This window comes from Panthera pardus, unplaced genomic scaffold (genome assembly GCF_024362965.1).
Source record: "Panthera pardus isolate Hobbes unplaced genomic scaffold, ASM2436296v1 HiC_scaffold_11, whole genome shotgun sequence".
Classification (NCBI taxonomy): Eukaryota; Metazoa; Chordata; class Mammalia; order Carnivora; family Felidae; genus Panthera; species Panthera pardus.
Window position 1 is genome coordinate 9762329 of NW_026526666.1, and position 27593 is coordinate 9789921.

Below are 27593 nucleotides of genomic sequence, written 5' to 3' on the forward strand. Positions count from 1 at the left end.
CCCTAACATGCCCCTTTCCCTTCCCATCACCCCTCCACTGGCACAGATCCATATGTCAAAGTGTCCCTGCTTTGTGATGGGAGGAGACTGAAGAAGAAGAAAACGACCATAAAGAAGAACACTCTCAACCCTGTCTACAATGAAGCCATCATCTTTGACATCCCCCCAGAGAACATGGATCAAGTCAACCTGCTCATCTCGGTTATGGATTACGATCGGTAGGTGCTGGTCCCAGAGGGCCACGATTCCCTGCCCCTCACGCCCACACCAATGCAGCACAGGGTGTCCTGACCTTGGACCCTGTGGTTCAGGGCTCGGGATCCCATTGGCCTCAAATATGGCTCCACCCAAGAAGGGTGCAGAAGTTTGAGGAAGAGTGTGGATTCCCCTGAGCAGAAGCTCAAGTTTTGCTTCCCAGCAGGGCCCATTTCCATCAAGGGCCAATCTACCCGTTAGTTTCCCTGAATTTGCCCCTGACTACTCCTGTTGCTCCCCCTGCCACCAAGTCCTGTCATCTGTCCTCTAAAATGCCTCCCTCCTCTCCATTTCTGGTGCTGCTACCACTCCCACTCAGGGATGGCTGTGCAGCGTCCCAGCTGCCCCCTGCCTCCATCACGCCCTGGCTCAATCCTGCCAACACACTAGAAGCACGCCTTCCTAAAAGACTACTTTCTTTGGCACCTACCCTTCTCAAGAACCACCAATGGCTCCTGTTATATAGGCTCTTCCCCTAGCTTCTCAAGGCCTTCCAGAATCTGGACCCAACATATTTATCCAACTTAATTTCCCCTTTCTTGGATATATTTCTTCTCTTCCACTTATCCAAATCCTCTCTTCCATCAGGGCCGGCTCAAAAATATTTTCCAACCACCCCAGCCACCGTGACACCTTCTCTCCAGGTGTCACTCCAGCTGAAGGAAGAAAAAAAAAAAAACATGCAGTAAACCCTTCATCCAGGATTTTTAGCACAAGTTCTCAGGCATAGTAGGTGCTCGCTGAACATAGTTGAGTGGTGATTAATGTTCTTGCTGAGTGAATCAATCACATTCTAGCCTTTGGGGGTATGGAGAAAGAGTACTCAGAGCGGGGTGATTTATTTCCAAATGCTGAGATCTCAAGCAAGGCTGTAATGTCCTAGCAGAGTCCAATAAGGGACGAGACTTAAACTCTCCCATTCCCTAAAGTCCGGCCATCTGCCCACCATTTCCTGTGATTCCAAAGCAGTTTGTCACCTTTTTCTCATCTCTCTGTGTCAGTGTCCACCCAAGGAGGGTGGGCAAAGTTTCACTGCCGCCGGCACCCCGAGGCCCTGCCAAGCATCTGTTTTCAGAGCTCAGCATTCTGAGTTAGATCTCTGGGCAGAATCCCAGCCCCCAGGACCCCCCTTTCTGACAGCGTGTCTGGTCACCAGCGCCAGGCCCTTTCTTTCTCCCTCAGAGTGGGCCACAATGAGATCATAGGAGTGTGTCGTGTGGGGATCAATGCCGAAGGCCTGGGCAGGGACCACTGGAACGAGATGCTGGCGTACCCACGGAAGCCCATTGCACACTGGCACTCCTTGGTGGAGGTAAAGAAATCCTTCAAAGAGGTGGGTGAGGTCGCGCTTGGCCCTTGGCAAGTTTGCCGCATGGCAGCGTGGGCTGGAGAATGGCAGTCGGCGGCTGTACGACCTCACCTTCGTGGGTCCTTCCCGGGGTGTGCGGGGGCTACGTGCTTCTCACCCAGTGCGGAACAGGCAGGAAGGAAATGGAGGAGGACAGTGGGAAGCTGCCTGACAAAAAGCCTCTGATGTCGAGCATATTGAAAGCGACACTGAGTTCTAAACGGAAAATTAGAACTTGGAGGAAGCCTTCCCAGCAGCTCCACTGTGCCAGGCCCAGAATGCTTTCACGAAGCCCCCGGGGCCACGTCAGTCCTTTGGGAGAAAGCCCCAAGAGGCTGAGATCAGAACTTGGCCGTGGAAGCACTAGGTTCCCTGAGGCTCTAGCCAGGTGGTCCCAAGGCAGTCTTCATTGCCTGGATGCAGATGGCCAGAGATCAGATCCTGCCACCATGAATGCTGGTTCTCCCGTTGTTGGACGGAGTGTGGCTTCAAGGCGGCACACTGTGTGACCGCATCCTAACAGAGATATGATGGATGGAGCACTGCCCAGGAGTCCTGAGCCCTGGGCTCCAATCTTGGCCCCTTTGGCCTTGCTATATAATAATCTGGAGCCAATCATTTCTCTCAACTGCAAAGAAAATGTCCCTTCCAGTGACATTGACAGTTGGCTTCCCCTCCGCCAAACTCTGCCAGTGTAAGATCCTGCTATGTATCACCCTGGTGGCTCCCAGGCCTGCTTTTTCTCAAATGGGTTGAGATGTGGGGGTCGCCAGGTGAGCTTTAAACCTTATTTTGAGTATCTCATACCCATTCCGTATCCTAAACAGCAGGTGATTGCTTGTTCATCCTAGCCTTCAAGCCTAGAAAGTCTAGAGCATAAAGTTGGAAAATCTAATGAAAAAAATAAAGCTTTAACCCTTACACCATGTGGCCCCTCAGCTGAAAAGCAGTCACCTTAAAAACAGTACAGTTGACCTTTGAACAACACGGTTTGAACTGTGTGGGTCCACTTAGGTGTGGACTTTTTTTTATATATACAAATACAGTACAGTACTGTAAATGCATTTTCTCTCCCTGATGACTTTATTTAAAAAAAAAAATTTTTTTTAACGTTTATTTATCTTCAAGAGAGATGGAGAGACAGCAAGCAGGGGAGGGGCCGAGAGAGAGGGAGACACAGAATCGGAAGCAGGCTCCAGGCTCTGAGCTGTCAGCACAGAGCCCGACGTGGGGCTCGAACTCATGAACTTCGGGATCATGACCTGAGCCGAAGTCGGATGCTCAACCGACTGAGCCACCCCGGAGCTCCACCCAGATGACTTTCCTAATAACATTTTTCTCTCTAGCTTACTTTATTGTAAGAATACAGTATAGAATTCCTATAACATACAAAATATTTGTTAATTGACTGTTTATGTTATCGGTAAGGCTTCCAGTCAACAGAACGTGAGTAGTTAAGATTTGGGGGAGGAAAAAGCGATACTCAGATTCTTGACTGTGTGGAGGGTCAGTGCCCCTAATCCTGATGTTGTTCAAGGGTCAACTGTAATCCTTTCTTTAGGCTCTGTGACACAGGAAAGGTGTGGGAGCCAAACCCAGAGGACCTCCCAGCTCCCTTTTCTTTTTGGGGTGGACAGGTCTGTTTCCACCTATTTCCACCCCAGAGCAGTGTGAAGTGTCTTTTTTTTTTTTTTAATTTTTTTAAATGTTTTATTTATTTTGAGAGACAGAGAGAGAGAGACAGTGCAGTGGGGGAAGGGCAGAGAGAGAGGGAGACACAGAATCCGAAGCAGGCTCCAGGCTCCAAGCTGACAGCACAGAGCCTGACTCAGGGCTCGAACTCACAAACCGTGCGATCGTGACCTGAGCCAAAGTGGATGCTTAACCGACTGAGCCACCCAGGCGCCCCTGCAGTGTGAGGTGTCTTAAGAGAGACTGGGAGCTGAGGGTATTTGGACATGTGGAATCATGTGGGGGATAGAAGGTTCTAGGAGCCAAGCTAATTGATTTACCTACTCAGGTAGGCATGTCTTCAAGGCCAGTGTGGAGAAGTAAGTCATAGACACAAAGTTCTTGGTCATCTGAGGCCTCATGTTTCTGTCTTGTGGTTTCCTTGATTCTACCACAGCTTCTGTGAAGCTTAAATGACTGAGGCCAGTCCCATCCCTCACCTCCCCGGCTCCTTTCCCCCAGGAGATCTTCTGCCTCCTCTTATCCAGAAGGCTCTGTCTGCAGGGTGTAGGTGCGGTACCCACGACCAGCCTCTGCCTACTCAGGAGGCAGCTCCTAGACAGAACAGTAGGTGCCCAGAGACCACACCTGGTACCTCACTTGAATGCAGGGTTGAATCAACCAAGGGAGGGTGCCTTGCCCCCTCCCCCATTTTTAAATCCATTGGAGATACGTTAAGAGTAGAATAAATACACTGAAGTGTTCAGAATGCATTAGAGGGAGGGACACGTAAGCTGAGAGTTCCCTGATAGGCTGCAGGGCTTCAGGCAACTCACTGCCTCTTCTGGTTTCCCGTTTCCTGGTTGGTAAATGAGGCGGTAGGCTCCTGTCATCTCTGCTCTTCTGGAAACTCGGACCCTTAAATGATGACTAGTGGAGCCAGTGAGCCCTCACGTCGCACCACCTCAGAAAGATAACCGGCATTATAACTGGGCTGGTCTGTCCACGCAAACCGGAAGCAACCGGCCAGAGGCGGCTGGAGTTGGGGGTGGGTGCAGAGTGGCACGGGGGTGCCGGGACTCAGTTCCAGAATCACTCCATGATGAATACAACCTAATTAAGCCAAATAATTGATTCCAAGTCCCGTTTCTTTGAAAACCCTGACTCACTAGTCCAGACTACAAAAGAAAGAAAGATAAAGTGGAATCAAGACCTTGAAAATGAATATTTGATGAGACAGTGAAGGAAAGGAAAGTAACAGTATATGGAAAACGAAAAGAGAATACATTGATTCCTATCCTTTGGGCTTACTTTTTTCTTGACCTCACACACCAAGCTCCCGAGACTGCCCCTCCCCCACTCATTATCCTACCATTTTCCGCTCAGCTGATCAGTTCTCTGTATGAAGAAGCTGAAAATGACATTGATCTTGGCAACTTAGGATTTCACCTACATTTTTAGCACCCACAGTTTGAGAATCTTTAACAAAAATGCATCTAAAAGCCTACCGGGTAGATATGAAGTAAACCCTCTTTGGGCTCACGTGATGCATCGTACTTGAACGTTTATCCCCCTCAGTCATCCTTAGAGCTCCCAGCTCGCCTCCTCGGTTCTGTGCTAGACACTGAGCAAGAACCTTGCCCCTGGAACCTGTTTCTCCCATTTGTATAGTACATAAAGAAATCTTATTCTCCAGCTCCCGGGCAGATAAATGGCATCGTCTCTGTAAAGCGCTCTCTATTTATATTGTACCTTTCTTAGAAGAGTTTCAAGCGCTGTGATCGTTCCTTATTTATTAATGAGAATAAGAGGGCACCATACTTGCTCGCTTGTTTGGGGTTTTAAAATAAGGTTGAGGGGAACAAACTAACTGAAAAGGTATTTTTCCCTGCTGGGATGTTTTCCTGAGTAGAAATTGATTAAGCCACAGCGAGCATCCTTCTCTGGCGGGGGCTGTGGCCCTCTTCTCTCTGAGCACTCCTGCCCGGTGCTGCGTATCATTGATTTCACCACACACAGAGCCCGGGTTGACCAGCAGCCTTCTCCAAGGCGTTTTTATCATGGAGCACCAAGTTTAGATCAGCTTCCGGAGATTTTTCAATCTGTTGGAACGTGACCCATTTCAGAACAATAAGAGGGCTTACTGGAACACAGCCGCCCTGTGTGCCAGGGTCAGTTCTTTGCTATTTCAGAGCCGCCATGATAAGCCTGCTAGAACCATTCATTTTCCCATCGTCCACGGACCCCATCTCCCTCCTCTGTTTATCTTCATAGAAAAAATCAGGGGCTGGCAGGGGAGCGAGCGTGCCTTCTTCATTTGTCCCGGATTAACAGTTACGCTCCGTGTGACTTCTCTTTGGGGTATTACATAGAGAAAAAAAGGTACTCCTTGTAGCCATTTTGTTTTTCTCCTCTGAACTGGCCTACCAATCAGATTGTTTAGGTGGCATGCTTCCCCAGGGGAGAAGCCGGCAATTACAATGTACCTTGCACCGACATCAAAGGTCCTGGCAAAAAAGAGTACAATTCCTAAAGTAAAGGTGTGTCGAATGCAAGCATTAGTAATCATCTCGTGTCACCTTCTGGTTAGGAAACACTTGAGTCAGAGGTCACAGCGGGCTCAACAACCAGGCATTCATGTATTTAAAATATTTCACCAGGGAAACCCTCGGTTGTGATTTCATTCACGTGGATGCTGCAAGCAGAGAGACTACCACCTGGAGTTAGGAGTAAGTACCCGGTGTGGACCCAAAGAGGTTAGGTTTCTTCTCACAAGTCGCATCTCCTTCCCCTGGCGTGGCCAGATGCTGAGGCGGTGGCGGAACGGAGCAGAAAGAACGCCGAGCTGGGAATGAGGAGACCTGGTTTCACATCCTGGCTCTGTCCTTGACTAGCTGTGTCTTGACTTCTCTGTGTCTTGATTCTGTTATCCGCAAGGACAAGATTCCGGGCTGGATGACCCCCTGGGCCCGCCTCCAGGTCCGGCATGCTAAGCTCACTCAGATCTAGGACACGTGGCAGTGGTCATCAGTACCGGATTGTCCGGTGTTTGGCTAGTCGTGAAGATCTGCTGGTTAGCCAGCACAGGGAGCACTAAGTGACCAAGTCCAGGGAAGGTGGCAGGGGCTTTCTGTAGAATTGGGAGCATGGAGGTTCTCCACTGGTCTGGGTCTCTCCTCAGCACGGTGGGTTTCCAGTAGGAAATGCTGGCTGGCAAATGGTCTGCTCCTCAGGCGGCTCAGCTCTATCTAGAAATGGCTGCGCTGTGGGGAGAACTGCATCCTTCCCCAGCCCGCCCCCGCTTCATGCATAAATGCACAGCATAGCTTCTACTCAGCCCATCATTCCACGGTGGAGACCCCCAAAGTTCGGGGGAAGTGGAAGGGCTGTACTTCAGTGCCGAAGGGCCATCTCGACCCCCTCCCTCCCTGACTCTCTGGAGCACTGTCCCACGGGCACCTGGGAGAGGGCTGGGTCTTCCCAGCTCACAAGAAAGATGGAATGAGCAGTGGACACTGCCTCACTTTGAAGTTACACAGCCGCAAGACAGGTCAACAATATGCCCGGGGTCAGATCTTTGCCCAGAATGCGCTGCTCCAGCATGACTGGCTTTTCAATTGAAGGAAGGGTCGAATGGCTCAGGCACGGGTCCATTCATCCTCAGCCCTCTCCTTCACTCCATTATGCCTCATTACATCACCGACTTTGACAGCAGGGGCAGGGTGGGGCTGAGAGGGGGCAACCTGTGAGATGGGAGAAGGAAGGGGATGCCCCGGAAAGGGGAACTGGCTGCCCCCCTCACACTGCCACCTCCTCACAAGGTGGGTGCGAATGCCCATAGGAAGCATTAAGCCTAAGAAAGAGAGCACAGAGCTAAAGCAATATCAGGTTTGTAGCTGTGCTAACAGCCCCCAGACAAATTGCTAATAATTCATGATCGTGGGTTCTTGGCAATAAGGGCATACTCTGTAGACTGCCTCTTTTGCTGCTAACATAATCTGATTTTCAGTGTGAGAAATGGCTGAAGCACTCAGAAATGGCCCAGTCATAGCACCTCATTAACACACACGCACACACACACACGCACACACTGCACAGTGGAGAAAGCTTTAATTATCTCTGCAGTAGGTCTTTTCTAAAAATCAGGTATTCCAAACTAGAAGCCCTACAGCTCTTTTCCTTCTGTTTTTGCATGGCTGACAGCAAAATTCCAGAAAGCTTATGAAAAGCCGGGAAAGGTGAATTCAGTGCATGGGCCAGAGAAGTTTTGAAAGTTGAAATGCAAACCCCCCTGGCGATCAATAACCAGCCTTCTCCCCTCTCCGCAGTGGCAGGGCCGGGCTGCCAGCTTTGACAGTGAGAGCTCGTGCCCGTCCCCGAAACCACCTCCCACACCATGAGCTGCGCGGCCGGGCGACACCGAGGGGACTCCGCGACGTTCTTTTTTGCACTTGTTCAACTGTCCAAACACAGTGTTACGCAGGAGCAGCGGCAGCGGTAGCACGAGTCTTAACCGCTCCTGTGTAGGTCAAGGCCAAGACATTTGTCGAGCGGCCGGACCTGTCTTAGTCGTTTTTGTCTCCCAAGGTGATGTTTTCTGTGGTTTTCACTTTTTATGGATCTGCTGCCAAGAAAAGAAGGGGGAAATAGTAGGAAAGAAAGAAGAGTGGAGAGCCCAGAGGTTGGTTCATATAAAATACAATGTAAAATAGTCGCCTTTTCGGGGGAGGTGGTTTGAGTTCCTGAAGTTTTGTGTCTCCACCAAGCTCCACAACCCTGGAGACGAAGGAAGAGGACTGGAAGAATGGCTGCTTCTGCAGCGGCCCGCCAAAGGGTGCAGATCGGGCCACGAGCCTTTACGCGGCGAGCTGTGACCCTTGGAAGCTCTTCGCTGATGTGGCACAGACCGAGATGAAGACTCCTGGTCCTGCGCTGAAATCACTGGGGCTCCGAGGTGTCTGTGCACCTTCCGCTGGTTGTGAGGGCTCCTTCCCCCACTTCCTTGTTGACTTTCCTCATGCATTGAACGAATGTCTTGATTCCTCATGGGAACTTAGCCACTTTCTTTAGGAAGGATTCTGCCGACACTAAACATGCCCTATGTTTTCTGGCACACCACAGTTAATGACCACAGTTGTTTGAAAACAGATCTTTGTTCTCAGAAATAACCTTTATGGTAAAGAAAAGAAGGCACCCAGGTTCCAGAATGACTTCTGTGTTATGCATAGCTTTAAAATGCCATGAAGTATCAAGCAACTGTTTCAAATGCCTCAGTAGATCAGAGAAGAACCTGGATAAAATGTTCTCTGGAAAATGGGGAGTTTTAATCCAAGTCAGAGCTGGAATCCATTTTTCTCTGAAGAGAATCTTCTTGATTGAAACAAAGTCAACTTAAGAGTATATCAGCGCCCTCCACCCCCTCTTGACTCTGGGACAATGTTCATCTTCAACTTTAGTTCTATAAATTACTAAGTACTTCAGTGTTTGTTTCAGTGGTAGTGAAGGTTTCGGTTTTTTTCTCCTTTAGACCTCTACCTTAGGCCAAGTTCAGTTTAGGAAAAAAAAAATGTTTCAAGTGTTCTGCATTGTCATAGTACGTTTTTGTTGAGTTACTAGTGGCCTTCCCACCAACCCCCTATAACTCAAGTTGGTTTGCTTAATCTCAGTCTGTATAGCCCTGGTAAATTCCTGGAGGTGAGTTGCCACTGTATCTTGTGAATACACAACGCCAACTTCCAGAGTCGTGTGTGTGTGACTTTCAAGAGGCAAGTCTGCTGAAGAGCCCCTTCTTCTGCCATGGGAAGGTCAAGAATGGAAAAGCTACTCACACACCTTGTGTCTTATTCTTTGTATATGTCACGTGCTTTAGGAGCAGAAACTCAATAAAGTAACCCTCACTTTAAGCCAAGTTTTCAGGTTTCTCTGCTGATACGACTTTGGGCAGTGTCTTCTACCCAGAGTTCAGACTAGACATGAGGATGACCAGGATATTGTGGCCAGAGAAGTTTTCAGCTCATAAAAGTAAAGGCAGATAAACCCAAACTCTACTCTGTACTGAGCCTTAGGCTAGGAGCTAATGTGAGTCATTGTATAAAGATAAGATTTCTCCCCAAATGTCTTGTGATTGATAGGCCATCCTGGTCGGGCAGTACTGTGGCTGGATGTTCTTTCCAGAGGGAGAAAAAACCTCATGTCATGACAAAAAAGGACAAAAAACCTCTTGTCATGACAAGACTTCCAACAGGCCATGAACTTTCTTCTGCCTCTTGACTCTAGACTGATTCCATCAAGAGGGCCATCTCAATCACTGGGCAGATGCTGTGGGTCCTGCAACTAGGAAGGAGACAGCTGAGTTTCCTGGGTCACAGCCCAGAAATTAGTGTGAGAGGATCCTTCCAGAAGTGAGCTCAAAACACATGTCCAGCTGCCTTCATAACCCTTAGACACATGAGAATGACCACTGGACCCTTTCAGAGGAGGAAGTGTGATCGGAGTGAAGGGTGGGATAGTGACTGCTCTCAGACATTCCTTTTATGTCCAAGCAGCTGACCCACACAAGCGAACCTCCCCGTGGTTTTGGGAGATGGTTTCCTGAGCAGATTGTGGTCTGCCCCCCACCACCGACCCAGTTGCCACTTCCACTATCGCAGCCTTGGTAAGTTTCTACAGCCTGGGAAGCCCAGGCTAGGGAGGCTCTCAGCAGCAGGAGCCTCACCCCCCAAGCGTCTTCTGGGGAGATTAGTCCTCAACCCACAGCATGAATGAACCTGAATGTCTGCCAATGTCATTATCTAGCCCAATACCTCTTCCTCGCGGATGAGAATAAAATGAATTACAAGTTTCAGAACAAAATGAAATACAAAGTTGATTCATTTGTTAGCTTCTCTGCCAAGAGAAACCTCTTTCCTGTCTTGGCATTTTGAGCTTTGCTCAAGTCATGATAATCAGGGCCTTTTGCATATAGAAGTGTTTTGTTTTTGTTTTTGTTTTTGTTTTTGTTTTTGTTTTAAAGCAAAGTTCCCTTCTTTGTTTAGCAGTGTTTCTGGGCTAAAAGATGCCTCTCCCCCTTCCTTCACATATTCAGGATGTTAACTAATTGCATCGTCATTTAAAAAATTATGTTGTTCATTACTGCTTCGTGTCTCCCCACCCCTGTCACAGCCTGGAGTTTTTATTCAATTAAATATCCGTCTCTCCCCCATTTCTCTTGTCATTGTATGTTCCTGAGGTTTAGCCGTCTGCATGCACACAGGACACTGCAGAGCTTTTTTACCTTTAAGCTTTGTTTCACAGAGATAACCACTTCCCTTCCATCCGAGGTACAGCGGTAGGGCTTGTTTGGTTTTTGTTCCGCCCAAGGAATCCCTGCATACCCCAAGAGCCTGGAATACACCTGCGTTTTGTCAGGCTGATGGCTCCCAGAGCATTTGCTGCACGGGGCTGTGCTGTCTCCTGAGCTGTTCAACTCCACAAGCGAATGGTCCCTCCAGATGCCCAGGGAAGCGGGTTGCACGCTCGAACCTGGAAAGTGCCATGCTTTTGCCCACCCAGAGAGGAATCCTGCTAACTCTCACAAAACACCACTTGGCTGAATGAGGAGAAAAATCCTACTGCAGGCTGGAAATTTTAAAAAGAACATTCTGAATTAATAGAATATCCTCTCCACTCACCCCCAGCTTTTAATTAATTTAGGAAGCAGCCCACAGAGAGGAGAGTGGAAGGTACTGTCCTTTCCTGCGCATCCGCATCTGAATTACTGGCGCTCCGCAGTGAGATGCCACCAAGGGAGCCGAACTGCTGAGAGAAGCACTCTGCTTCCTAAACGCACAGCCTCCCCTGGCTTCTGCCTCCCGTCAGGTCACCTGTCAGCCGCGGGGTTCGGTGATGTGTAGCTTGGCTCGTATCTAGAGCAGATCAAGCGATGGGGTGAATGTGTCTGGCTGGCTGGGCTGGGTTATGCAGCCATAGCATCCTTCAGACCTCAGTGGCTGGAAACAACAAAGGCTTACTTCTCATTCGTGTTCCATGCCCGTCACAGGTCAGCAAGGGTTTGGGGGGCATGTTCTGCCCATCAGAGGTATTCAGGGGAACTTGGGACACCAGAGCAGCCAACATCTCAAACATTGCCTGAGGGAAAAGAGCTCTCTGAAGGCTCTCCTATTGGCCTCAACACTCTGGCCCAGAGGTGACACATGTCCCTTTCCTTCACGGTTCATTGCCCAGAACTATTCATGTGGCCACCCAAATTGTAGGTGTTCAAGTGCCGAGGGGATGAAGAACTGGAAATAATCGGTTTGCACTCAGGATGACCACAGTGAGGTTAGCAGACCCGTGGGGGGTGACAGCTACTGAATATCTGATTCAGAGAAACTCATAAAGAGAAGATATAGTCTATTCGTTGTCAAATGACATCAAGGACTATATTGAGCCACATAACTGTGCTAGCCTCAGACTTGAATCTTGCCCACAAACAGCTCCAGTCTAGTAAACTGGCAATGTAAGTAACTATAGTCCAAGGTGTGTGCAGAACAGGAGGTGTGGACTCTGTTTTGTTTTTGTTTTTGTTTTTTATGTCCATTCACTTTTGAGTCAGAGAGAGAGAGACAGAGAGAGACAGCAGGGGAGGGGCAGAGAGAGAGGGAGACACAGACTCCGAGGCAGCTCCAGGCTCTGAGCTGTCAGCACAGAGCCCGATGCGGGGCTTGAACCCACGGACTGTGAGATCATGCCCCGAGCCGAAGTCGGACGCTTAACTGACTGAGCCACCCAGGCGCCCCGAGAGGCGTGGATTTCTGTGGCCACAGAAGAATATCATAGCTCGGCAGAATGACGGCTTCGAGAAGGAAGGCGCATCTGATCTAGAGCTTTAAAGGATGGGTAGGATTTGGGGATGTGGAGGTTGTGAGGGGGGAGCACATTCCAGGTGGAGGGGTCCATACTGGTGAAGGCCCGGAGCTGAGGAATCCCCAGGGCCACCAAGCACCCTGAATCTGGGGGAGACAAGGAACCCCTGAGCACAGCCACCACCTTGCTGGTGCTGGTCAGCCCCAGCCAGACGCTGGATGCCTGCCCAGGGAGCCTTCCCTTCCCCTACTCTGAGCCCTGCACCACCAGGCTCTAGACCTGGCCCCTGCCTCGTTCCTTCCTGCCAGCTGCCTCCACAAAGTGGGCTCGCTGCCCTCCTTCCTCCACTGCCGGCTTGGCCTCCGCTCTCAGACAGGCTGATCACCCAGAACTGCAAGATTTGCCTGATTTCAAGAATCTGTCTAGCTGCCACACCTCATCCCCTCACCCAGCCTCATCACCTCAGGCTGTCTTGCAGCTACAGGCCACTCCGGACTTCAGGATTTGTCCCGTGTCCCACCCCTCTTTGCAGTGAGCCCCATCCAGATGTCTGATGCCCTGGTGCAGGGCACGGGACTGGCCTCCCCCAACTTTCCTCTGGCTGGTTCACAGCAGCGCCACCGGCAAGGCTGTGGCAAGCCCACAAGCAGAGCCTGGAGGCAAAGGGGCTTCCAGGCAGTCGCAGCCATCCATCCAAGAGGGGGCGAAGGGCCAAGCTAAGCCTAGGCCACACACAGGGAGACAGGGGCACCTGTATGGGACATGGGGAACAGGATGGACAGCATGGCAGGGCGGACAGCTGAGCAGATCTGGAAGGCAGGGAGACGAAAAGGGCATTCAAGAGTGTTGAAGGCTTTCACACTTGAGGCACCAGAAAAATGATGGAGGCTTCCATAGAAACCGGAAACTCTGCAGAACAAGGGAAAACGATAAGTCTGGTTTGGCCACCTGAATTTGAGATGCAGGAGGGATGTGCAGCCGACAGCCGTAGTTGGAGATGCGGCTTGGCAGAGAGGTCGGGCGTGAGATGTTAATTTATAGAAAGCTTACACACCCAAATGAGATGTGGACAGGAGGCTGACACGGCCACGTGGGTACAAGCAGACAAGGAGAGTCTCAGAGAGGGCTTCTTCGGGAACCATCAAGATTTAGAGGTCAAGGAAAAAGAAAGCGATGTGAATAATAATGGAGGTGTGCCCAAGCAAAGCTGATCGATGAGGCTGCGGGTGAACAAAAACAGATCAATCAAGGCCTCATAAAACGATTCTTCACAAGTTAATCCAAAGCGTTTGAACCTAACTTGATTCACAAGTCTATTTTCACCCACATTCGCAGGGACCCGCCTCTTTTTTCCCCCTTGCCTGTGCTTGCCTTTTGTGTGTGTGCGTGCATGGTAAAATACATCTACCTTCAGTTTACCTTTTTAGCCCTTTTTAAGCGTACGATTCAGCGGCTTTAATTATGTTCATGCTGTTGTGCAAGCATCACCACCAGCCATCCACAGAACTTTGTCCATCCTGCAAAGCTGAAGCTCTGTGCCCATTAAACAGAGCTCCCCATCCCAACCTCCCCCAGCCCCTGGCCATGCCCATTCTACTTCGTGTCTCCATGAACTTCACCACTCTAGGTAGCTCATATAAGTGGAATCGTGTCATATTTGTCCTTTGGTGCCTGGCTTATTTCACTTAGCAGAGTATCCTCAAGGTTCATCCATGTTGTAATATGTGTCAAGAATTTCCTTCCTTTTTAAAGCTGAATAATATTCTATTGTATGGATATACCCCATTTGGTTTTTCCATTGATCTGTCAGTGAACATTCGGGTTGCTTCCACCTTTTGGCTTTTGTGAATAATGCTGCCGTGAACATGGGTTTACAAACATCTCTTCCTGTCTCTGCTTCCAATTCTCTGGGGTATATATCTGGAGTGGAATTGTTGGACCATGTAGTAATTCTGTTTTTAATATGTTGGGGAACTGCCTTACCCTTTTTCATAGTGGCTGCACCATGTTACATTCCCATAGGCAGTGCACAAACGTTCCAATTTCTCTCCATTCTCACCAACACTTGTTATATTTTTTTTATGTATTTTTGATGGTAGGCATCCTAATGGGTGTGAAGTTGTATCTAATTGTGATTCCGATTTGTATTTTCATAATGATTAGCGATGTTAAGTATCTTTTCATGTGTTTTTTTGCCATTTGTATATATTCTTTGCACAATGTCTATTCAAGTCCTTTGCTTGTTTTTTTATTTTATTTTATTAAGCTTTAAATTTTAATTCCAGTATAATTAACATACAGTGCTATATTCATTCCAGGCGCACAATATAGTGATTCAATGTGCATTTCTGAATTTGTTTTTTTTTTTTTTTATTTTTTTTTATTTTTTAATATATGAAATTTACTGTCAAATTGGTTTCCATACAACACCCCGTGCTCATCCCAAAAGGTGCCCTTCTCAATACCCATTCTGAATTTGTTTTGTTGTTGTTCTTTGGATTCTTCTATATTCAAGGTATTGATCTCTTGTCAGATCTACGATTTACCAATACAGTATTGTCTCCCATTCTGTGGGTTGCTGTTGATGATGTCCTATGATGCACAAAAGTTTTAAAATTTGAAGTTGTCCAATTTGTCTATTTTTTTCTTTTGTTGCCTGTACTTTTGGTGTCATATCCAAGTAATCATTGCCAGATCCAATCCCATGATGCTTTCCCCCTATATTTTCTTCTAAGAGTTTTGTAGGGTTTAGCTCTTATACTTGGGTCTTCAATCCATTTTGAGTTAATTTTTGTAGAGGTTGTAAGATTAGAGTCCAACTTCATTCTTTTGCACATGGATATCCAGTTTTTTCACATCATTTGTTGCAAAGACTGTCTTCGACATTGAATGACCTTGGCACCCTTGTTGAAAATCATTTGACCATATATGTGAGGGTTTATTTCTGGACTCTCTATTCTGTTTCATTGGTCTATATATGTGCCTTTATGCTAATACCACATTAATTTGATTACTTAGAGCTTTGTGGGAAGTCTTAAAGTAGGAAGTGTGAATCTTCCAACTTTGTTCTTTTCCAAAATTGTTTTGGCTACTCAAGGTCCCTTGAGATTCCATATGAATTTTAGCATGAATCTATTTCTACAAAAAAATGGGATTTAAAAAAAAAGCTTGTTTTGTGTGTGTGTGAGAGAGAGAGTGCATGAGCAGGGGAGGGATAGAGAGAGAGGGAGAAAGAGACTCCCAAGCAGGCTCCATGCTGACAGTGCAGAGCTCGAACCCACGAGCCGAGAGATCATGACCTGAGTCCAAGTCAAGAGTCAGACACTTAACTGACTGAGCCACCCAGATGCCCCCCAAAATGGAATTTTGATAGGGCTCTCACTGACTCAATACATACCTTTAGGTAGTATTCACAGGGATCCAACTTTTGAGGGCACTGTAAAGTGTCCTATAGGAATCACCTGTAAGGTGCCATTTGCTGACATTCTGTCCACAAACCTATTCTTACCTCTGGGGTTTTGCTGATAAACAAATGTTTTGTTACTTGGTGCAGGACCAAGCATGGTGATGGAGGCTTAACTGGCTAACCAGACCTTTTACCCAATTCTTGCCAATTTCCTGTGGAATTCATCTCCCACAACTGCAGATGTCTTGGACCAACTCCCAACCTGCTAACCAAACTCAACCCCACAGCCCGACTTCTCTCTCTTGCCCTACTCAGCCCCAGAACGCTCAAGAAATTCAGCTGCACTCACTCATATGAATGCAGGTTAATCTCTTTTCCTGCATGCACGTAGGTATTCACTCAATTAACATGTTGAGCACCTAGTATACATCAGATAACATGCTAGGGCTGAGGGCACACACATTAGTAATAACAACTAACAAACACTAAGCACTTCTCATATGCCGGGCACTGTCCTAAGCACCTTCCATCCATTGTCTCATTTAATTTTCTCTTTAACCCTATGAGGTCAAGAAACTTGGCCAAGGTCATACAACCGAACCCAGATAACTAAACCCCATGGTTCACATGCTTAAGCATGATGCTGAACTGCCCTCTAATAAAACACAGCTCTTCAAGGGGCTCACAATTCAGGGGAGACACACACATAAATAGAAAATTACTCTTAAATGTGGTAAGCCTGGAGAAGATTTGCCTAACCCATCTGTCTATTCATATGCCCTTCATGATGCAATCCTCAGTGTAACCTCTGAGACCTCAACTTCATTCCTTCCTGGAGAGAGCCCTTCAGTGGCCTCTTTGTGAACCAGCACTCGTGCACATGCATTGATCCCTCACATCAGTTCCTCCTCCGGGAATAGCTAAAGAATTGTGGAGTCTGCTCATCACACCCAACCCCAGTCAGTCACCTCATAAACGTGTCCTGTGTCAGACAATGCCAGGAAGAGTGAAAGCTTGCTGTAACTTAGCAGCTCCACTGGGAAGCTCAGAAACGGCAAAAGGGCTCATCGCTCAATGATACGCAGCTCCAAACAAAGCCTGTGCCATCGGACTTGATGAAAAGGGAAATCGACGGTGAGCTGCCACGGGAGAGAACAGATAGAAGAACTCAGAGGCTTCAGAGGAACTCTACAAACAGGAACGCATCCGGGCTAGCTCAGCTCTCTTCCCTTCTTACGTCTTTTCCCATTCAGTACCAGAGGGGTGAGCCTCCTGCAGAGGCCCCAGCTGAGGACAGCTCACTGGCAGTAAATTAGCACCGGGGGGGGGGGGGGGGGGCAGACTGGGGAGATGTGTGACTCCTTTACCCGAGGGGACTCTCTTTCCTGCACAGACTGGGGGAGTTTGGTGACACATCAAGGACTATCCCGAGAGACGCAGAGCACCGATGTGGGCAGGTGCCTCAGGCATCCTGAGACATGTAGCATTTCTTCTTTCCTCTGTCGCTTTACCTTGCAGTCTGTGTCTGAGCCAGGTGTGTGGGGACCCTTCGGGCTGCGACAATGAGGAATGGAAACCCATGGCTAGAAATTCTCAGTGTGTTTGGAAACGCGAGTCTCTGAGATGACAGAGGATTTGCTAATCACGGTGGGAAGGCCTCCTGCCCCTTGGGACCACAGTCCTTCATCTCCCTGGAGACATTACTGACAATGACACTGCACAGTTAAAATGGATTGTGAAATCAAAGAACCAGAGAGCTTCCCAACTGTCTTCCTTAAATGACCGCCAACTCTCTCTTCCAGATGGTCCAAACATGCCTGACCTCTTACGCAGAGAGGCTCTTCCTGTGCCTCCTGGTCTTGAACCCGTGGCTTCCCTGATGCTTCCGGCTTGCTCTCTCCCTGGCCAGGAAACTAAGGGTAGAACTGTCTTCTCCGTTCTCTTCCATCCCAGTGGCTACCCGACATGCCGTGCTGCCTCCTACCAGATGCGCCACGTGAGGACGGAGTCATCTCTTCACCACCATCACATTTGGTAAACTCCAGGGCCAGAAGATCTGGGTTCAGCCCGGTCTAACCCGGGCAGGTCTTTCAACTTCTCTGAGCCTCTTTCCCCCATCCATAAGCCAGAGGTGGAGTTGCATCGATTGCGGTCGTCAGGCTCAGCTTCCGGTCTGCAGCCCGGGAGCAAACCGCAGCCGCCAGTGTCGCCCGGACCCCGTCCCCCCTCCTTGAAGGCCTGCTCACCTTTCACAGCTGAGTAACTTGAGAACAAAGGGAGTGACACTGCATTGCCTGCCGCTCCCAAGCCTGGAGAGGGTGGGAGGGAGCGGGGAGGGGGATGTACAGAATAAATCAAGTGGCTGGGTAATTAATTTAGAACAACGTAAGCACTGAGCGTTGAGGAGAAACAAAAGTGGTGACATTTAACGAATGTGTCCATTGATATCTCACTCATTCCAGCTGTCTTTTGAAATGTCAGAGAACTCACGATCCCTTTTCCTTGCAGCTGGAAGGTCTGTGCAAACAACCAATTCTGGTTGCTGCACGGTGGGTTAGCACGGGCACATAATTTCAGAAGCCGGAGGTCCCAGAGGCCGAAGGAACAGGAGACAATGCCCGTCACCCTCAGAGAGCCGGCCGCTGCAGCTGCCCCTTGGCCCCTAGCCCCGGGTTCCTTTCTCCTTGCCTTTTGCCCACGTTCTTGCCACTGACTATGAAAAGCACACCAGGTGTCCATGCCAAGAGAAGGACAATCCGTGTTTTCATGGAGATCCTCCATTTAGGTGTCTTCAAACTCCTCAGAGCTTACAAGTTTGCAAGAGAAAACCTTAGCTGAACTCCAGGGAGAGGGAAAGCCAAGAGCCAGTTCCTCCAGAGAACTCCAGGCTCAGGAATTTCCATTCTGAGCTGATTGGCCCTCGGTTCGGTCCTCTATAAATACCAGATCTACTGCTCAGAGACAAACCCGGGGAACAAACCAGCTGGATTTGCGCTTTGGGGAAGAATGTAAAGCCAAGCAGCACGGAGTAGTTTTCATCCCAGACTCCATCTCTAACCCCCAAAGTGAGTTTTCCCACCGTCATCCACAGCTCAGCAGCCGGTGTCCACAACCTTATGGGCACCGAGGTGCAAGGAGACGGAGCGGTTAAAACCCGCATGGAAAACCAGCCGGTGGAAGTCTGAGTGACCGAGGCAGACTTGAAAGTTCCTGCAAGCCCCGCTTACCTCGCAGAGCTTGAGGAGCAGAGGAGGGCCACAGCGTTCTAAGCTGCCTGGGAGCAGGACAGGGTGAGCCAGCCCAGAACGGCGACAGCTCAGCTTTGTCCAACCCCAGTTGCACGGAGAACGCACAGGGACGTGTCAGAGGAGAGCCACCCTTCCACGGTCCAGTTCAAAGCCAGGTTGCACAGGGGGTCCGTGCAGCCCCCGGGGCGAAGTCAAACACGGGAGCCCCACCACCTGAGGGTGCTCTCGCTTAGAGCAGAGCCAAACCACAGGGACACCATCCCCCCTGGCCCTCCCACCAGTACACAAAGCCACAGCTCAGTACAGCAAGCAGGTGTTCACAGTCCATCTCGCAGAGCGTCTCCTGTGTGCTCGCCCTCCCTCCTGGAGGTTCTCTCCTGACTCCAGCATCTGTCACGGAGCCAGTTTTGCAACCACCCCAACTCTTAGGCATATACCCATAGAGAGGAAAGGCCCCCAGGCCCAGTCCTTGGCCTCCCCCCAGCTGTCTACACAATTTCATCCACCCCCAGCCCCATACGACTTCCAGCTGCTGCCTATCCGTCCCCAGCTGCCATTACTCTCCAGAGCACCAAACTGCCACCTGCCATACACAAGGCCCTTGGACGTCCTGCTGCAGCCCAGCTGGCTCTCTTTCTGTCTTTGGACTTCAGTAGCCTTCCCCCACGTGTTTAATTCCGGACTCCCTTCTCTCCCTGCGTGCGCCGCAATGCCACATTTCTTTCTTTCTCTGTGTTGTCTCACTGACCCCACTCTAGACCATCGCTTCCCTCGTAGATTACTGCCATAGTCTCCACTGCTTGGGATTCCCACTTCTCTCCCGCCTCTGTGCCCATCTAGCGATTGGAAACACGAAGACGTCAGGGGCTAAGCAGGTGGCAGAAATGTGTAAGGCTGTAAATCAAAGGTAGAGTGGCAGGTTGTGGGCACCAGAGGGGGCAAGCTGTATCTAAAGACATTCAAATTGAAATTTAAAAAAAAACAACAAAACCCACCAGGCATACTGATCAGGTTTGGCCCCTAGACAACTACTTCTCAGCCCCTAAAACGCCAGTCTTCACCTCCCTGGTAATTTCATTATCGTCACACCTTTAGAATACATTCCACCATTACTCAGAAACTGTTACTGACTCCCCTTTTGCCCATTGGGGGGGAAGGAATGATTACTGCTTGCATAAAATGTTAAATATTATCAAGGACTTTGCTTTACATGAAACTGGTAATGGATTAATCTGGCGTTCAGGATGCCTCATGGGTCCCCACTGCCATTTCCAAAGGCAACCCCGCCTCTCCTCAGGCTTTACTTATGTAGATTCTTTCATCAGGATGCCCTCCTCTCCCCTGGGAAATATAAACATAAACATTCACTCTTTAAGGCCACCTCCTGGAAAAGCCTCCCCAGCCTGGGGCAGGGGAGACCCCCACCACAGTCCTGAAGCAGCTGCTGGCCCATAACTATGTGCCCGGGTGTGCCCTGCCTTGTCTCCACACGTGCTCTTGTCCTCCACCCGTGGCGAGGATTGAAGGTCTTTCCTTGTTTGGTTCCCTCCCACCACCCTACACATTCAGGTGCCCCATTGCAGTGGGCCTGTCAGAGAGGAAGCACCTGCCGCCAGGGAGGGGACACGTGAGCCAAGACCACAGTCAGGGATCCAGATTCAGAACGGCAAGTGTGTGGTTGAGAAAATAATCTCTAGAAGCCCAAGCATAACGCTAATGGCAATGGTTTCCAGCAGCGGCTCTCAAACCTTACTGCGTACTTGAACCGCCTGGAGCCATTGCTCCAAATGTCAATTGCAGACCACAGAGATCCTGGTGTACTGCACCAAGGGTAGAGCCTAGGCATGGGTGCATCAACAAGCTGGCGGATGATTCCGATGCCAGTAAATTCCAGACCCAGGCTCTGAGGAACAGTTGGTCCCAGGATTTGAGATTTGGCCCTACCTGGAGTGGGACGGTCGTTCCTAATCATGAAGACCTTGATCCAGACCCGGCTCACAGGGTGACCATGTTCTGAATTCCACACGGTGGGTAGTCACCGAGGGCTGTGTTCCTGGGCAGTCTCGGCATGGGTGTATTCCCACCCTGGATATCTGTCCGGCAGCCCTATGGACCACACGCCGTCAGTCTGAACAGGAGGGGGTGTTAGCGGCAAAGGCACCCAAGGTGGGAGCTCTGCCCGGTGCCCTAACAGTCACCCCCCCCCCCCACCCATGACACTGCAATTCAGTCCCTACTGCAGCAGGGCAAGCCATCTGCTTCCCTCCCTGCACCCTTGTTCTGCGTCACCACGGAGGAAAAGCCGAGGCAAACAGGTTGATCATGACTGTGAGCATCTGTTCTAAACTAGCTGACTGCAGACTGGGCACAGGCAGGGACAGGAGGCAGTGGCGGAGTGGGAGTGCTGCCCCGGCCTGGCACCTCTTCCAGAGCCCCCACCCCCACCCCTCTCCCTAACCCAGTCTTTTCCAATGGACAGATCCTAGAGAATTTTAGGGAAGTCTCTGCAATCAGGGACTGACTGGAGCAGAGGGTGAGAGGGGTGCTAGTCCCACCTATGCATGGGATTCCACCTATGCATTGGGTCTGAGGACGGGAGGTCAGCTGAGTCTGTTTTCCTGCCATGAGAAAATGTCTTGAGATGCCTCGCAAGCTCCCAAGTTCCTGTGGGAGAACTCCAGGTGGGTGACTTTGGGGACCTCAAACTCAGCACGGCCTACTCTCAACTGTCCTCCCTCTGGCTGCCAGCCCTCCTGGGCCCCCTCTCTTGGTGATGGCACCGCTCATATTCTTACCACCAGGCCCAGGGCCTCCGAATCGTTTTCTATTCCTCCCTCTCCTCAGCCCCAGTCACTCACTAATTCCTGTCCATCCCGCCCAGTCGGTCTCATACCCGTCCTGACTTTCAGCAACCACACCTCTGCCCCTTCACCTCTGGCCCCGGATGACTGCAGGCATTTACTAAGGAGGCTGTATAGCTCTGCTCCTTGACTTCTCTACCCACCTGGGTTCCCAAAGTGACATTTACAGATTATCCAGGGATCCTGGATAAAAGAACTTAAAAGAACTACTAGGGCGCCTGGATGGCTCAGTTGGCTAAGCGTCCGACTCATGATGTCGGCTCCGGTCATGATCTCCTTGTTTGTGAGATCGAGCCCTGCATCCAGCTCTGCACTGACAGCACAGAGATTGCTTGGGATTCTCTCTCTCCCTCTCTACTCCCTCACTACTCACATACTCCTTTTCTCTCTCAAATAAATATTTTAAAAAAATTTTTTTAACGTTTATTTATTTTTGAGACAGAGAGAGACAGAGCATGAACAGGGGAGGGTCAGAGAGAGGGAGACACAGAATCTGAAACAGCCTCCACGCTCTGAGCTGTCAGCACAGAGCCCAACGCGGGGCTCGAACTCACGGACCGCGAGATCATGACCTGAGCTGAAGTCGGACGTTTAACCGACTGAGCCACCCAGGCACCCCTTAACGTTTATTTATTTTTGAGACAGAGAGAGACAGAGCATGAACAGGGGAGGGTCAGAGAGAGGGAGACACAGAATCTGAAACAGCCTCCACGCTCTGAGCTGTCAGCACAGAGCCCAACGCGGGGCTCGAACTCACAGATTGTGAGATCATGACCTGAGCTGAAGTCGGCCGCTTAACCGACTGAGGTACCCAGGCGCCCCTCAAATAAATATTTTTAAAAATTTAAAAGAACTACTAGAAACTGTACATTTACCTCAATACAGCCTCACGGATATTAATAAATATGATTTGTCACACGGCTGAAATCCAACGAGATCTGTGGGGGTAAATTAACAGGAGGGGTCCCCTGGTCATGAAAGGTGGGGACCCAGTCTATGTTCACACAGTCCTAGTTAGCCAGCTCTCTGGAGCCTTTGTCCACTGTCCCTTCTCTTTGGCCCCGTTCCTTCAGATTCCTTTCTATGGCATTCTGGTTCAGTGCCACCTGACCCTACCCATTCACCTTCTCTCTTCACACAGGCAGCATTTCCAGACACCTGTGCTCACGCTGTTCCCTTGCTCTGGAGTATTCTTCTACCCCTCCTTTGCCCCTGGAAAACTTTCTTGTCTTTCACGTTCCTGCTCAAATGTCCTTCCCCCATCTTCCCTGAGTTCGGCCTGTCCCAGGTCAGCTCCTTCTTCTCTGTCCTGTAAGTACAGTGTTCATTTCTTCTTTTAGAAGACATTTCACTCTGATGTCCATTATAAGGAGGGTCTTCCCCAAAAGGGCAGAGGCCACTTGAGAGCTGATGCCCCTACTGTACTTTGCACAGTGTCGGGCACTTAGTAGGTGCTTGATAAATGATTTTTGGATACATTGGGAATATGAATGAATGAGTAGATGAACTCTCTCTCCTACAGGCTAAAATCAACATCATCACAATGTCCCAGAATCATCCTACACCATCCACAGAACCCAGGGTTGTTTCCGGGAGAAATGGGCTAAAGAGAATGCATATTTGGAAGGTTCTTGAAGTCCTTACACTGCACCTATGGTCTAGAGTGGCCACTTAGGACTGCAGTGACCATTATTTTCCAATAACACCAACATTCATCATAGCAGCTGTCATCAGTTAAGTGACTGTGATGTGTCAGTCTCCATGCTAGGTTCTTTTCATGCACGACCTGACTGGTTCTGACATCAGTCCTATGAGGTAGGTAGCATGAGTACTGTTTCATAATACACATAAGGAAACAAGCAAGAGAAGTCAAGTCGATCACCCAAAGCCAAGGAGGAGAGCTGAGATTCCAGCCTAGGTGACTCCGACCCTAACTGCTCTGTCCTGACTCCGCAGGGCTCAGGCACCCCCTCCACCTGCATCCCACCGGCTGTCCCTGAGCCATCAGTGCAACAACATGTTCATCTCTTACCAGAGAGGCTGTGAGCTCCACAGGCAGACTGAGCCCAGGCCATGAGGGCCAGACCACTGCACTTCCTTACCTAAAGCGTAGGTTCCTCCAAGGTCCCCCAGACACTGCTGGGGAAACATCTTCCTTCCTATCCCAACAACCTGGGCCCATGCCACTGTGTCCCCAGAGAGCTGTCGCTGTGCTGTGCTGGCCTCCCTCTCTCTGCGAGGCGGTACCTGGGATCGGGTGCCTCTGATGATGGATGCCTTCAATATTTTGGCCAGTCCCACTAAGAAGGTTTGAAAATAAACTGGGCCAGCAGGAAAAGGTAATTAGGCAGCGCTTTCCTGATGAGGTGGGAGGATCAGCAGATGTTAAGGTCAGGGATCTGAGTCCTGGTGTGCATTTAATTAACTATCGCTGTTCTGTTCACACATGGGATGGCAAAGCTTGAAAAAGTCCCTACCAACCTCTTCCCTTGTAACTCCAGGAGGGGGAGAGGAAGGAGGCCAAAGGTGCCCCCCCACCAAAAAAAATAAAGAAAACAAAGCCAAATCACAAAACAGAGCAGCCAGAACCCAAAGCTTCTTGTACACCAGCCCTTGATTGATTAGGAAAAGAATAACCAAAGGGAACAGAGAAAGCCCCCGGGAGACAGGGCTCTAGATATCCCAGTGGCACACAAAAGGGTTGGAGGAAAGGGCCGGAATGCTTAAAAAGCAGTTAACCGATATGCAAGGCATCCTATTTAAATTCTAACAAGGCCACTACTCAGAGATAACAAAGGCCGCTGTGTTTAATTAAGGGTATAAACGGTAGAAATATGAGACAGGAACTCTTACGAGCTGTTAATGAGGTGGATGGGAAACCTCTAAAAATAAGCCATGGCAAGTTGAAAGGGTAATTAGGGGTGCAAAAATAAACAGAGAGTGTCAATTTGAGAGAAGTCCTCTGCAAAGGCTTCTCCCAACCCATCCTCAGTAGGCAGGGCGGTCCCAAGAGAGAGGCCCCAAGGGGTCAGGGCTGGCAGTAGGGCAAGTGCCCTCCTCACTTGGCCCGTTCTCCTTTCTGGCCTTGGAAGAATAAGCCCCCCACCTGGCCCCGCCACATTCCAACCAAACAGAGCCCAAGAGAGGCCTTATGTATGCCTTGTTGAACAAAGAGGCCTCAAAGAGACCTGAACAAATATTAGGGGATAAGAGACCTTAAGAACTAAGTGTTAAAAATCAGTCTGGTTCCTGCCTCTGAGCTGAGAGCCAGGAATTATGCCTATGTGCATGGATGCATGGATACACACACACACTTGCTCAACACACACATACACACACGTACACACACGCACACACACGCACATGCACACGCACACACACACACACACACACACACACACACACACATCAGTGGAGATTTCCAGTCAAGGCCAGCCCCAGCATGTAGGGAGTAGGTGATTGCTAACCCTGAAGGGAGGCATGAGATGTTCTTGTAGGCCTCCAGCCTCCTACCTCTGTATTGTCCTTCTCCCCTTCCCCACGATGGCTTTGAACACCACCACTTTTGGAAGTCATTCTGTGGTCAAGTAAGTTTGGGAAATTCTTCCAATGATATGCCCCTTGGGGAGATGCACATTAATACATTTAATGCTCTGAGAAGAATAAAGGAATTTTTGTGTTTATTTAACTTGGGATTTCCCAAACGATCTGATCATGTAACCCTTTTTCCACAAAATACTACTTACCAAATCTCTCCCCCACTACCCACCCCCCAACCAGTAGAATTTGGGAGCATTAAATATGGCCCTGGGGGACTGGGAATTGACCTTGGGAGGGATAACTGGAGCACAGACCCCTCCCTGCTCCGATGATGGGGCATCAGTGGTCTCCCCAAGAGGTGCTATAGAGCAGTAGGCTGGTCACTGGGGCCAGGGAGGAAGAACCCCACAAAGGGAAACAAGGGGGCTCTGGGCATAAATGTCCCTCATTTCATTTATTCTCTCACCAACTTCTCTGCAAATATCTGGCAATGCCGGTTCCTCGAGTTACCATGTGTTGCCCACCCAAGGAGAGAATGGACCAGCCAGAAGACAAGACCCATCGCTGCTGTTGCTAAGGCTGTGTGACCTGAGCAACAGGACTTCATCCTTTTTATCACCTGCCCTTATTTGTAAAATTAGGATAGTAATACCAGCTACCTCACAGAGTTGTTTAGAAGGGTAAGTAAAATAATACATACACGCATTTAGTGTCTTTTCAAGCATGAAATGTATTTACAACGAACAGAATGGCAACATTTTCTGCTTCCCTCTATACATTCCCTGGGGCGACTTCATCCACTCCCAAAGTCTTCATTCCATGGAAATGTAGATGGGTCTGGAAACCATATTCCTATCCAGATCTCTCTCCTGAACTCTAGCTTTCCACTACAGTTTGAGACTCATTGTAAGAAGGCAGAAATCCAATGAACTTCAAGGACAGAAAGTAAAACCTTGTCAGATCTGAGAGGATCTACACTTGAGATCCGGGCCAACCCATTAAGAATGGAAGCAGCAACTCTGTCTCCCTGGCTTTAGGGTCTGCTCTGTTCTCTTGCCCCCCACCACCTACCTCTGCCTACTTATCAGCCCCCAAGGGTTTAAGACCTAAGCCCAGAGCCCACTGCAAGTGGCAATAGACTCCGTGTCTCCTGGTTCAAGTGTTGGGAGAAAAAGTCTTCTTGGATGAGTCTGTCCATTTGATCCAGACAAGGAGTCAGAGGATGGCTGCCCAGGGTTAGGTGTCCATTGCAGATCCAATAGAGAGCCAACTATTGGCTCTATGAGAGGGAGGGGCTCGTGTTGCATATAGAGCTGTCCCTTGTGGCCTCACTGGACAGGACAAATAATAAAAGCCTGTCAATTGTATTCTTCTGTTTGCCCTGCCTGGCACACATAACTTTCTCCCTATTCAGATATTTTCTTTTTTTTTTTTTAAGGTTTATTCATTTTTCAGAGACAGAGAGAGACAGAGCGTGAGTGAGGAGGGGCAGAGAGAGAGGGAGACACAGAATCTGAAACAGGCTCCAGGCTCGAGCTGTCAGCACAGAACCCGACGCGGGGCTCGAACTCACAAACCGCGAGATCTTGACCTGAGCTGAAGTTGGACGCTTAACCGACTGAGCCACCCAGGCGCCCCCATTCAGATATTTTCAAGGATGTTCTTATCTAACTTGATCACATCTACAACTATAAGTCAACTTTACAGTCATTTACAACTATAAATCATGTGTCTCCCTGACAGAATGGAAAGTCACATTCTGCTCCTCATTCAGAGTCAGTGAGTGTCCCAAGGCTGCTGTAGAGGTTGCTTGCTGGCCTCAGAATCCACAATATTCAGGTTCTGTCCATTCCTCTTCCAGTTCTGAGGGGTCCTGTCCAAACATGACCCCTCACTTTCTTATAATCTATGAATGAAATGGTAAATTTAACCTCTGCCATTCCCCCAATATCCTGCAACAGACAAAAACAGAATGACAGCACAGGGTGTTGCTGGGTGGGGGGTGGGGAGGCGGGGGAGAATCACTCAGAAAAGTAGAGGAAAGAAAAAAAAAATAGAGGCAAGAAGAGATCTCTGGGGCAAGAACCACACAGTGGCTCCTGGTCCAAGCGTATGTCAAATCCTATAGCAACAGAGGACCCCTGGCTGACACAGTAAAGCCAATGTCCTTAGAAGACCGCCTATTCTAAACAGCCCAAATGAATCCTGAGGACCAGGCTCCCAAATCTTTTGCTGTTTAGAACCCAGGATTAGCTTCTTCCACCTGACTGTCCTTTTCTTAATAGCTGATGCCTCATGGCACAGAAAGGCTGTAACTGCGAGTGGAATGTCTTTCCTCCTCTGTCTTCCTTATCCGTACTCCCACCCTCACTGTGAGACTTGCCTCTCAGTGGGAAGATTCTCCTTGTTTTGTGGGGAAG

The 27593-nt window shown here is 49.4% G+C and overlaps 1 protein-coding gene and 1 long non-coding RNA gene across 11 annotated transcripts in view; one reads left to right on the forward strand and one right to left on the reverse strand.

The window, feature by feature from the left end:
- SYT6 (synaptotagmin 6) overlaps positions 1–10475 on the forward strand; it is a 61897-nt gene extending 51422 nt beyond the window's left edge. For 4 of the 10 annotated variants that reach the window (XM_019457909.2, XM_019457914.2, XM_019457916.2 and 1 more), the window contains exons 5-7: positions 47–218; positions 1438–1588; positions 7603–7794. In XM_019457909.2, coding sequence (XP_019313454.1) covers positions 47–218; positions 1438–1588; positions 7603–7674 — 395 coding nt within the window. In that variant the 3' untranslated portion in view covers positions 7675–7794. Of the gene's footprint in view, positions 1–46; positions 219–1411; positions 1589–5934; positions 6004–7602 lie in introns of those variants that run through there. The other 6 variants (XR_002082276.2, XR_002082277.2, XM_019457910.2 and 3 more) reach the window with 6 other exon arrangements.
- Positions 1–27593, reverse strand: part of LOC128773658 (uncharacterized) — a 100909-nt gene that overhangs the window by 21911 nt on the left and 51405 nt on the right. The gene's annotated exons all lie outside the window — the stretch shown is intronic.